Genomic DNA, 13,658 nt, shown 5'->3' on the forward strand with positions numbered 1-13,658 from the left:
TTTTCCCCGGGGACCCTGTGACACCCCATTGAAGAGCCATAGGCTGTGGATCTCTTAAGATCTCACTGTTGGGTTTGTTCAAAGAGAAGATATAAAACAAAGTTTTAAGCTAATCGACCTTAGTGTTCTCCTTTTTTAAAAAGAATCGATAAGAGAATCGATAAAGAATCGAATCGTTAAACAGAATCGAAAATGGAATCGGAATCGTGAAAATCTTATCAATACCCATCCCTACCTCCAGCCAACACCAGCTACATCTTTACAGTGGAGGAGCATGACCTGAGGTGTATATTAGCAGCAGTGAACCCCAGAAAAGCAGCAGGACCTGAATGTGTCACTAGTAAGGTGCTGAAATTCTGTGTAGACCAACTCACAGGTGCCTTTACAAAAATATTCATCCTGTTCTTAGCATTGTCCCATTCTGCTTGAAGTCCTCAAAACATCCCTGAATGATATTCATCCAGTGGCTCTCACTCCAGTCATTATGAAGTGTTTTGAGAAACTGTTCAGAAGTCGCATCATTCAAGGTCTTCCACCCACAGGTGACTCCCACAATTTTTGGACACAACTGTGGCCTGTCTGGAATACAAGGACAGCCGTGCCAGACTTATTTTCATTGACTTTAGCTTGACATTCAACACACAGTCATCTCTAACAGACTGGTAACAAAACTAATCAATCTTAGCCATCTGGATTTAAGGACTTCCTCAGAGACCACCCACAGAGATTCAAAGTAAGGCCCCACCTCTCCCAACACTCAACCTCAACATTGGCTCCCCACAGGGATGTGTGCTGAGCCCCCTACTGTGCACTCTCTACACCCATGACTGCACCCCCACCTCAGCAATTCCTTTGTGAAGTTTGTAGATGACACAGCAGTGGTCGGGCTCATCACTGGAGAGATGAGTCTGCATACAAGAATGAGGTGGAAGACCTGGCGTCATGATCCAGCAATAACAAGCTGGTCCTCAACACCGCAAAACTGAAGGAAATAACAGTGGACTTCAGGTGAAGCACATCTGACCCTCAACCCATATACGTCAACAGGCATTATGTAGAGAGGGTCTCTGACTTCAAGTTACTGGGTCTGGACGATGATGTATTCTGTTAAACTAACACTACTGCACAGACCAAGAAGGCACAGCAGCGGCTAAACTTTCTGGGGAGCCTGAAAAACTACTCCCTTGCCGAGGAGCTTATGCTGTTCTTCTCTGCTCGGTTTAGTCCGTACTGGTTGCAATTAGTGCTGGGCGATATGGAAAAAATATTTATCACGATATGAATTCTTTTATATCACGATAACGATATATATCACGATATACCACCTGACCTGTGGTCATCTGGAAAGTATGCAGTCTGTAAACAGCGAGTGGAGAGGGTGCAGTCTTTGTTTTGAGTTACCGTAAATCATGTCGCAAATCCGGGTGCACGTAAAGCAGCACCATGTTGCAAAACCACAAGACAGAGTTTCTTTGCGAAAAATATCATTTTTTTATACTTTATTTTCTCTTGCATAAAGTTAAGAGCATGTATAGTGAGAAGACAACACTAATATATTTGCCACAGGCTATTTAACCTTTTAAGACCTACCATAGAACCAAGTCCGCCAGAGCTTATGTTTACATTTTACATGCTGTAGTGCCATTTGTGGGAGCATTTCAAGTTGCTATACATCAATACAACCGTTATAGCCCAAATTTTAATAATATGTATGCATTAAGTCCATGGTAACTACATAAATTGCAAAAAAAGTGCAATAAACTACAAAAAATTGAAAATCGTTTTTGTTTTGTTTTATACATATATTTCTAGTTAGAGAAATTTAAGAGGCTTATCCCTCAAAACTGTAAATACAAAAAAGTTGCACAAAATAGTTTCCAACCACGAGAAATTTATTTTGAGTGTCTTCATAGTTTTATGTTTGAGATACACTAATTTTAATATACTACAGGAAAAATGAAAATAAATATTATAATGCAAATTTGCAAAAAAAACAGCATGTGCATCAAAATAAACTATTTCCAACAGTGTAATTTGACTTCTAAGCATCCCAGAAACGATACAGAAAAGCATAAAGTCAAACATGACTTTTAAAAACACCAACATAGGCTTTGAAGGTAAAAAACTAAATTTTCCGCGAAAATGACGTCACTTCCGGTTTCGGACAGGTAATGGCGGACATGCGATAGTTCGCGCTGACTTATATTCCAACGTAGGAAGTGTTATGAACAGCTGATCGGATCGGCAAAGCGTGTTTCTGGAATATTATGTTTTTGTTGCTGGAAGTGCTTTTTATGCAATTTTTGCAAAGCTATATGTGGAAGGAAACCGTGATCTAGGGCAAGCTAATGGAATAAGATGTAAGTACAACTCCTACGGTTTCATATGCAAAAACAATTATTGCGCTAGCTTACGTGGTTCCAGTTCTACAGGGATTTAAAAATAGTTATGCAAAACGGAGTGTGCCTGCTCCGACCGGTTGTAAAGGGTTAATGATATATTTTATGTAATAATTTATAAAATTAGGGTTAGAAACGATAGAAGACAAATGGCACGATAGACACTTTTCTATTGTCCACACGATATATATCGTCATATCGCCCAGCACTAGTTGCAATAATAAATAATAAACAATAAATGAACATTGGTATGTACCATTCACTAATGTATCCAATCTTGTGCAATCAATAATTACTGAAGTACAGATGTATGTAGATATAGATAACTAAAGTTTCCACCACAGTGTAGGAACAGTAGGAATCTTCTTATGGCTGTGTGGAAACTAGGAACTGTAATCAGTTAAAGGCTCATGGTCACTCTTCAACCCAACAACAGGTTTGCTTGGGGTTGAGACACAGAGGGAGGAAAATTAATAGTACGGTGAAATAAAAAATAAACTGCCCCAAATTTTACAGAATAATTTTAAAAAAGCAAAATTTTCTCCAAACTGTGTAAAGAGCAAAAATAATCAACCATAAAATGTAGCTGTTTTAAATACAATGCACAAACATAATCCAAGAGAGTCTGTTAAATCAGCACACAACCTGAAAATTCACACACAAAGTGCACCTGCAGTTAACCTCTGCCTGAGAAACATTTACAAATAATAATCCATAATTATGTTTTTTTGCTGCACTGCCTTTGTTTTTCTCTCTAGCACAGACAGGATCCACCACACACCCACTCCAAATAATGAGTGGAAGGGTACTAGAGCTACTCAAACGTCCTCAAACCTCAAACACTGAATAAACAGGACCTCAGTCACTTCAGACACATTCATACACATGTCTGTAATAAGCATGACAGAGTCTGGAGTATGCTTTCATCCACAAATGTGCAGCATCCTTACACTGTGAATTATTACTATCATATATTATATTGCGATATATATATAAATTTAAGACCAAAGGCCGGTAACTTGCAGCAGTTTATACCTGCTGCTCACCAGCAAACAAGTAGTGGAAAGTAAAAATAAAAAGGGGTTTCCAATTAAACTAATAATTCCAGCTGCCCACAACCAGCAAAGTACTATCCATATTAAAACTGCTGTAATATATTTTCATGTGAGACACATGAAAATATATTACAGCAGTTTTAAAACTAATAAATAATAAAACTGCTGTAATATATTTTCATGTTCACCAGACAACAGATACTCCATCCAACTAAACTACTTATCCAATTCAGGTTATCACAGATGTTATTGAACGAGAATCTGAGTAGACGCCGGGCACATAAACACTAAACTATCACGGACACATATAGACATCCACTCTTACCTATGCTAAATTTAGAACCACCAATTAACTACTGATATCTTTCTAATATAACATTGAAGACACTTAAATATGTGGATTGCACAACCCAGGACATTACATTTCTTTCATTACCATTTATTACTCGTACAGCTGCTCTTATTGTTCTATATTTCTTCATATATTCTTATATATTTTCTATATTGTGTATTTTGTGTATTGTGTATTTTGTTGTACAGTTATTTTATTTTTAACTTTAATTTTTATATTTTATTTTATTCTTAACCTAGTTAAATTTACCCTTCATTTTAATTTTCATATTTATTTCCTATCCTATTCATAGTCTTTTATTTTAGGTCACGAGCAGTTGTCTAAGCATTTCACTGCATATCGTACTGTGTATGACTGTGTATGTGACAAATAAAATTTGAATTTGAATTCAATTTATGGTCTGAACAAGCAGCACTATAAGATGGTTCAGTGGTCACTTTCCACCTCAGGTTGCAAACTCATTAGGCAGGAAAACGGTGTCAAAGGAGGGAACTCAGTGGTGCAATTTAAGGGTATACATGCACTGAAAGCAAAGTTGCCATTATTAGCAAGAAGCTATCAAGCCCTTCCTGCTCCTGTGTCTTTGAACCTATCTGGTCTTTAAGTCTGACGTCATTATCCGTTTCCGGGTCCAAACTCCACTTTATTTCCCAAAGTCAAACGAACACTGCGGCATCACTGAGAGTTAAAAAGTGTCTAAATTCTTTCATCTTTAATAAAATGATCAGTGTTGCTGCTTTACCAGATGTAACAATTAAGTTTAACATCCAGGCATCCATGAAAACAGAATTTATTAAATTTAACAGAGTTAGAAGTTAACAGGAAGTTAGCTCGCTAGTTTCAATCTAAACATGATATAGCATGTTCTGACTGAGTGATTTCTGAAAAAATTAAAACGCACAGTGGTAATAAAAACTGAGAGAGGCCGACAGTTATCACTGACTGTTTTTAGGGGCTTGCTCAGATTAAATAGAACAAGATACAAAGCATTAAAACATGTTAAAAACACAACAGGCTTAATAAACACAGAGTAGTTTGGACCTGGAAGAAGGGTTCATACGTCATCACTTAAAGACCAGATTGTGTTTTTAAGCCCATCTGTGCAGAGCAGCTGTAGTTTGCTATAGGAAAGTAGCTATGGGTATTAAAGAAGAAGGTAACATTCTGCACTTTTTTTCCTCCTGACATGTTTCAATATGTCTACAACATCCAAAATCTTACTACTGTGACGAATAGAATTAATTAATGGAATTAAGAACAAAACAATTAACAGTGGCTTAAGGGAACCAAACTTATCCACTTTTGGCTCTTTGTGCTCTTTCAAAGCTACTCTGTCCCTCAAGAAAAATATATCACTGCCACAGGACAAGCTAGAGTACTGATAATGTATCGTTAACTGTCAAAAAAAAAAAAAGACTGTACACTAAGCAGCTAATGCTAATGATTTAAACTAACAATCATATTTATACAAATGAAACTTGGAGTTCAGCCGTATTTTTGTAATACATGCTGCAATATTTAAGAACGTAATTCATTAATAAGGTATTTTATATAACTAAAAAACAGGAATCTGCGATCACAGTCTACATAAATGTTTACCTTTCAATGAGCATGGGATACCTTAAGCTGTAGGAAGGGCTGGTCAAATTTGAAACTGATTTATTCTAAGGTTCATTTTGATACTACTTGTATTAACGTGACTGCAAAATAAAGTATTTAAAAAAAACACAAGGGTGTTGTCTAAAATTATTTTTTGGGGCAAATTACTTTTGCTTCTATGCTACAGCATCATTTTTGGTGGGAAATGCAGAGTTTGGTGTTTTATAACAATCTTACAATTCTAACAGAAAGCAGAGCTGTTGTAATAACATGGCTTAATGGCAGAACTTTAGCTTGTGGGGAACAAAAAACATTCCTTAAAGATGGAAGCTGAAGCAACTCTTAAAGGACGCTAGTTTAACACCTGATGTGAGTTGGTGGGAAGAGTTATGCAAGACCGTTTAGATTGGTACATTTCTTACATGTTTTCTACGTTATATTATGAATAAAATATTGGTTTCTGAGATTTGCAAATCGTTTTTATTTATGTTTTAGGGTTTTTTCTTTGCATTTATGCAGTGTACCAATCTTTTTGGTAATGGTATTGTACCTCTAATGCTTAATTGAAGCATCTAAGAAGAGAGTAATTGAAGAACATGTAAAGACTGTGCTTCACCATTTTGCATGCACCCAATCTTCAGCATGTGCAAGTTGGCTGGCTTCAGTGTTGAACCAATCATCTAGACATCAGTAAAAAAAATTTCTAATGTGGTTGTTAAGAATATATTTCAATGAATGTCTGACGCCAACTCTTTACATCACTGTTGACAAATGAAGAGAATGGATGCATTTGATCCAACTGTTTCCCAAAACTGGGTATTTCCAGGAAATGTCAAGCATTACCTCACTCTGCATCACTTAATGTTGGAATGAAATCCAGTAATTCATCCACAATGACACAAGATGTGAGGTCATATTACACCATGTACACATACATGTGCAAAGAAATAATGCTATGAATTGCAGTAAGCAGGCAGTTGAATAACTTATTGCAGCAATGACAAGCATTTTCCATGATGTTTCTGCAAAGAGGCATGAGAGTCACTTCACACTACAGTCAATTATAGCTCATTTATGGCAACATCTTCCTCTGCCTATTGCTGAAAGTAAAAGCAAAAAAAAAATTTTTTTATATATGTATATTTGTTGCTACTGCTCAGACAGTAGCCTTTAAAGTAAGTCCAGATGTGTGAAATCCATATTTAAAACTACTGAAAATAATGGAAAGCTGTTTGCAAAAGAGAACCACAAAGTGCAGGGATAACCTCTTCAGGTTATCCCTGCACTTACAGAAACTTTTGGTGTTTTTCAAAAATGCTAACTTGGTTTCATTAAAAAATAATAATAATAATAATTTTTTAAAATCTCAAATCAAATTTCAGGCAGCATGGTGGCACGGTGGACAGCACTGTTGCCTCCCAGCAAGAAGGTCCTAAGTTCAAGTCCGCCATCAGGTTCTTCCTCCCACAGTCCAAAGACATGCAGTTAGTGGGGTTAGGTTAAATGGCCCAGCCGTGAGTGGTTGTCTGTCTCTCTAGATTGGCCACCTATCCAGGGTGTAACCTGCCTCTCGCCCTAAGACAGCTGGGATAGGGATCCAGAGGAGGACGAGGATTCAAAATTTTGCAATCTATAAAAATGATACGGCTGGCGTTACATAAACTTCAAGTCGGATAAATGATGATGGCGAGCAGACAATAACAAATAAAATTTCTTTTTTGCCCCTTCTGTCTTTTAAGATAACATCACAGTCCACACTGGTGCACATTTACACTGCCAGTGCTAGTGGACTAAAACTGATGCTCTGAACTGCATTTACCTGATGCCATGAGGAATCCTGTACTGTTTATTAACTCATAGTTTAGGGTTATACCCATTTGACTGTGACGTGTTGACATTTCAACTCATGACTAAACTGCTCAAGCATTCTCACAATACTGGACTTTTGAACCTTCCGCTACACATTGAAAAACAATTATTCTATAGTTCGGTAAAAAACACTGGCTTGCTTTTGTCCTTTGCCTTTCTCTTTCCTCAGAAAGTAACAAACATTAGTTCTATTACTGTTATGTTTCCCATCTGCATGCCCTTAATGATTCCAGTGGAGAGTGTGTGTGTGTGTGTGTGATAATTAGAGTGCTTAAGAACATAGAATAAAGCACTGTAGTGATGTTAATGTGAAAGGTTGAATGTAGTAAAAAAAAAAAATGCTCAAAGTGAAAAAAGGCTTTGAGGAAAAGTCCCTTTAATTATTGGAGCTCGTATTAACCTATCACAGACAGACTGATCAATGCATGTTGTCTGATACTATACAATTCAGATGTCTGATAATTTAGAAATAGAGTCATACTTACCTCTTGTTTGGTAGCATGCCACAATACAGTGAGCTAAAGAATCTGTGCTTTGTTCATATCATGTCAAATGTCCAGCAAAGCAGATCTGACTTTGTTTCCAACACTCTTAGTACTGTTGCAGCACATGCTGAGACACAAGTGTCATTTTCTCCTAGAAAGAAGAGGTTAGGAAGAAACGGAAAAATATCTAGGCTTAATACAAAGTCTGCACACAGTACACCCCAAAGCCAATTCACTATGTGTGGCTTCTCATCCATAAACGGGACGAAGTCGATGAACACAAACACACAATAGGCACACACCTGCATTCACACTGTGGCCAAAAGTCTGCACCAGCATCCTCTGCTCTCATCTAAATGAAGTTTCATAGAGATCACTAAACTAATTAGAAGCTCTTGGCTGGCTGAATAGACAGCAGTGCAATGCATCGAAATCGCGGTAAAACTGCAGCACTCACTGTGCAAAAGAAAAAACAAAAAATCCCGCACGGATCCAAACAGGAGCAGCCTCGCTGGCATAGGCGGTGACTACGTTTGTGCGTGTGAAGGAATGCACAGCGATCCATTAGCCTACTGCTTTTCAAGGCTCGCTCTCTCTCTCGCTTACACACACATATAAATTAAAAAGAAAACCCAGTCTTGTGAAATTCAAACACATACGGATAAATAAAAACAGCCAACACCGATTCCAGCCTGGGGCTCTGAAGCATTCTGTGTGTTCCTTTTTATTCCAATATGGCAGCAAGTGCCCAGAGGAAGAGCAGCCTGCAAAGGAAGGATTTAGAATTAGGAAATGCACGATTCAGCCAGCAAGAAGGGACTGCCTGCACACCTGGGCTGGCTCCTCTGCAACGATCCCGAAAGACCAAAACCAGACACGAAGAACAACGGTTGGTTTTGTCTTTAAGACAACATAACTGAACCGATTTCCCTTCTTTTGTTGAAAAATATCGATCGCTTTATATTGCGTATGCTCTGTCATCACAAGAGCATACACAGTGTTTTCTGCACGTCTAAATAATCCGATCATTACAGGGGGCAGTCGTTTGAGGTGCGTTTTATACGCCGGGAGAGAAGAGCACACAGTGAGGCAGCAGACCTATTTTCCCTTGTTCAAAACAAATCCTACATACAACCTCTCTGCCATTTAAAAATTGCAGAGTCTATGTTTGCGCATTTTCGGCAGTAAGCATGAACTAGTGTGCAGTGTGGGGGATGTCTCTCCCTCGGCCACACAGCCAGCGTTGTCTGTGTGAACAGGTTTACTGCATTACGACCAGCACGATTACCATCACAATCAGACTACTTATCACCAGCAGAGACAGACCCCAGCCTTCAGCACTCACTTCCGAAGCTGTTCTCGCATCGCCGGCCTTTCAAAGCCTCTTCCGAACGTGATAGAACGATCCGATTCCCGGGCAGAATAGAGGGGATGTGCCGGCCCCTTCCGCGGTCCGACCAAGCGTCCTATGCAACCGGAGGGAGACGTCCGAGATTACTGTGCGGAGCCTGCGTTTTCTCTTTGTAAGTGCTAGTTGTAGGCTGCAGAGGCTGACTGACCCAGCGAGACACAAGGATCAACGTCCCAACATACAACATGCACGACTTCCGCCTACTATTTCAAAATAAACGCTTCAAGCCAGAAAGATCCTGACATGCCTAAATATTATAGCGAAAAAATCATGGGTGATCCTCCTACTTAGTTGCAGAATTTAGTTACACATTCCATCCATCTAAAGCTCTGTCCTATAAAAATCACACGAGTACTACTTATTTTTAAAATAGCCTTTATTCACATTTTCACTTGATTTGACCCGAATCTTTGTGGATTCCCTTACTAATTATATAACTATCTATCCAGGAAGTTAACTAGCTCCTTGTAGAAGGCTTCATATGTGTGTGCTCGTTTTGCTTGCTTACTATCATAAACAGCTTCAAAGATAGACAAAGCATCCAGGTCTGAAAACTAAAGCCAATGGAGAAGTGCCTTAAATATGCATTCTTTCTAAAGGCTAGCAGGGGGTGACCCTTTTGCTGACAAAACAGCAGGATGTTGTTTTGAAATCTGTGGGACAATAGCCCTCAGCTCCTTTGCTCTGTGACCTTAGCCGCTTTACTGATGGTATTATCAGACTTTATATCTAGTTTACACTGGATACAACATTAAGTTCATTTTGTAAATTTTGGGCGTTCTAGACATCAGAAAGAAGGATTTTCGACAAGGTGCTCATTGGCTAACAATCAATCACAAGTCATTGACCAATGAGCATTTGGCTTTTCTTTTGGATACAATTTGAAAATACCAAGAGGAAGATGGTGAAAAGGCTCAGTTTGAGGCTTTAAAGCAGGGCGTCTTTGCATGATTCATAAGCTAACATAGAAAGTGGAATGCCCTGGAAAAAATGAAATGATTGTACAGCATTTTCTGCCATATATCCTTAAAGTAAGGTGCCCAGAATATACAAACACAGGACATGCAAAAGTATCACCACAATAAGTGTAAGTAGAGGTCCTGACTGCAGAAACAAGTTATATGGGAGTTATGGTTCTGAGTTGGGATCCGTTAATACTATTGACAACACAGAGAGAGGGACCTTAGAAACTGTACCAAAGCTGAGGCTTACGAAGATGCACAAGCATGAAATACTCCCAAAAACTTACAGTGGACGGCTTGATGGCAACAATGATCTGCATAGGTAGAATACTGAGCAGGCTAAAAGTTGGCTTAAATAAGGGAATAATACCAAAAAGAGGAAGAACCAACAAAAACCCAAGAAAACACATAAAGCACAGACAATTATTGTAGTGGACAGTTTTCAAGGTTTTTAACAGTCAGCTGGTATAATTTGTATTCAAGTGCTATTTGATCAAAATCCTACCTTGTTTTGAGGATTTGGTCTGTATCAGTGTCATTCACTCACTGCCAAACAAGCTCTGCAGTACATCTCCAGAAACAGTTCATTACAAATAACCTGTTTCATTTTCTGTTAGAATTAGTGTGTGCTGGGACACTGGTTTAGCTCAGTGGGTGAGCCATATGCCATATGGCCGGAGAGCAGTAGGCCCAGGTTCGAGGGCCTGCCGGAGAGCAGCAGGCCCTTTGCTGCATGTCCTAACCTCTCTCTCTCTCTCCCTGCTTTCCTGTCTATATCCTCTATCTATTTAGGCTGAACAAATAGTATTAAAAAAGGTGTGTGCTTTGGGAGAGCTGTGTTTGTAAAGTGCTGTTCAGAGTTAATGTATGTGCAGATATGTACACACCCTCCTCGCTCTGTATGTGCTACAAAAATAAAATGAATGTTGAATTTAAAGTGAAGCTGTATGACAAGGTCTGTTACTACCCACGGTTCTGAGATTTGTCAGTTTGGAAAATATTTTTTTAGGTGATCTTGCCCAGACTTTGGTGAAGTAAAGAATATTCCCACTATAGATTCTGGCTATGTATGTATGGAACATATACATACAATCTAATCTAAACCTAAACAATAGAACTAATAAAAAGTTAGTCATTTTTTTTGTATTTTTGCACCTTTTTGTAACCCTGTGGATGTGATGGTAGTGTGCACGGTGAAGTCTGCAACTGGACCCTTCTAATGGATAATTTTTAGTTCTGTAATTGTGTCCATCTGCATATGAATTTTGACACAGACTGTGTACAGACAGGTTTTCACCCACTGCAGATGTACCTGTGCAGTCTTCCACCTGCATGGTTCTCAATGTGGATGACACTTATATTGGTTGAATGCTAATTTGTTGATAAGTGGGCCTAAACAGGTAAGGGAGACACAGCAGTGTTCGCCAGGAATGGGAGAACCATGAAAAAATACCAAAGATACCAAAATATAGTATAACAAACACAGAAATTACCTGCAGTGGGCACTTTTCTGTGACTGGCTGATGGACCAACAACAGTAAAAGTAAAAGTAAGGTGTCATTCAGTGGGGATTTTCTGTTGTGAACGTCTAACCAAATACCATAACTTGAAATAAAACAAAACCAAGATGCATCTTGGGGTTGTTGTTTTTTTTTTTTTTAACAGAAACAATTACTTTTTCAAAGTCTTTCAGCTTTTCATCACATTTGAACTCATTCGAACTCTTAGCCAGTGCAAGGTTGATGTAACAGACAACATGGGTGTGGAACTATCATGTTATTACATAAAAAGATGACATTTACTGGTGTAATCTTATATAAAAGTGAACAGCTTTCCCCCAAAGCCCTCAGCAAGTTTACAGACCCTGGCTATTCATTGCTAAATAATGGGAATATACACAGAAGTTACACAATTATGACAAATATAACAGGATTGAACTGAAAATGCTGACACCTTTATTTTGAAATTAATCTAATTTCCATCTAGTCCTGTGTGCTTCCAGAAAACTTAGCCTGGGCTGCTTGAATAGGTGGAGCTCAGGCTCCCTGCCTCTTCCACCCTTCCCCCATCCCACTGTTTCTCAAAGCAAAGGAGCCTAGACTCCATTAGAAGTTTTTCACCTCAATGATGAGAGCCAGAAATGGAGGAGGAGGGGTGTGGGGATTGTAGTGGTGGTGTGTGTGTGTATATCTGCAAATGCGTGTCAGGGTCGTTTTTTGGGATTAGTGTTCAAGGACTGAGCCCCCAGGATGGTCCTTTTTACCCCCCTGTCTGAGTGGCCAGCACAAACACCAACCTCAATCCTATCCATCACCTAAGAGATGAAGGCCAACGACAATGAGCCGTCAATTGCTGACTTTACTAATTCTCTTTGGCTGAAGATTCCTGTTTGTTCTTAATAATTAATCTTATGCTTAAGTTCAGTAAGGAAGATCTGTCAACCATCTGTCTATTCTTTACGTCACTTGTTTGTTTTTTTATCTGTCAAACTTAATATTGACATCAATACTCTGGTCCAAACACTTTCTTATGCATGTTCTGCAAACCAGTCAGCCTCTGTTCTGCGTGCTTTAAATCTCAGTGCTCTCCTGTCATCCTACCTGTTAGACAGTCATTCATACAACCCTTACCCCCATTTCCATTTCTCCCTGGGCACTCAGAGGCCTCCATCTTCATTTTCACCACAACTAGAATCTAGACTCTGCTCTGTTGGTTGTCCAACAGAGGAATTCACTCTCAGAGTGCAGGCATACTTCCCAAAGTTTCCAAAAATACAATGGAAGCTAAGCCTTCAGCTTCTTGCCTCCTTCTGTGAAAGGCAGTTATTCCTATCTACTGTCAAGTGCTTACTCCTAGAGCATCACTCAATTAAGCTGTCGAAAACGTTTGAAAACGCATCGTTTTCTCTCCGTTTTGGCCTCCCGTCCACACTGAGACGGCGTTTTCCCCAAGGAAAAATGCAGCGGTTTGAAAACGCTCTCGAAAACATACATTTCAAAGCGGAGCTGTCCCGTCGCAGTGTGGACACTCGAAAACGCAGACTTTCTAAAACGATGACGCATTTTAGTCATGTGATGCAGTCACGTGACCGATTAAACAAAGATAGCGGAGGGCATTATACAGCAGTTGTTTTGATTGCTCTCAATTTTGACAGCCCTAAAAAAAAGATTAATATCAGTCTGTACATGCTCCAGAGAGCTGTTCTTCACATTCTTTAATTCTCACTCGCTTTTGCAACTTTGTACTTTTGTGTTACTCGCAGCAACAGCCTCATTGTTAGTCCATTTAAAAAAACTCGGTGCTTTTCCTTCGACATTTTGCCGCGACGTTTCAACAAGCCGGAAAGTAAATAAACGGCAGACAGAAATGAGACATTGTGAGATGACAGTTGTTATGAAGTAGTGCTAAATATATAAAAAGAAAATGAACTGAACCTTCAACAGCGATAAATGCTGTTATTATGAATGTTAGGTCAGTTTGACAGAGAAGGTGAAATTTTGCAAGCAGGCTCATGATGGTGTTCACT

The 13,658-nt window shown here is 39.0% G+C and overlaps 1 protein-coding gene across 11 annotated transcripts in view; it reads right to left on the reverse strand.

Annotated features, from left to right (window-relative positions):
* dmd (dystrophin) overlaps window positions 1-13,658 on the reverse strand; it is a 251,416-nt gene that overhangs the window by 46,360 nt on the left and 191,398 nt on the right. Inside the window, exon 1 of one of the 11 annotated variants that reach the window (XM_063467781.2) lies at window positions 9,105-9,310. The exons of the other annotated variants lie outside the window; for them this stretch is intronic. Within the exon in view, the coding sequence (XP_063323851.1) occupies window positions 9,105-9,124 (20 nt within the window). The 5' untranslated portion in view covers window positions 9,125-9,310. Of the gene's footprint in view, window positions 1-9,104; window positions 9,311-13,658 lie in introns of those variants that run through there. 11 annotated transcript variants of the gene reach the window in all.

The sequence above is a fragment of the Pelmatolapia mariae genome, linkage group LG23 (assembly GCF_036321145.2).
Source record: "Pelmatolapia mariae isolate MD_Pm_ZW linkage group LG23, Pm_UMD_F_2, whole genome shotgun sequence".
Lineage (NCBI taxonomy): Eukaryota > Metazoa > Chordata > Actinopteri > Cichliformes > Cichlidae > Pelmatolapia > Pelmatolapia mariae.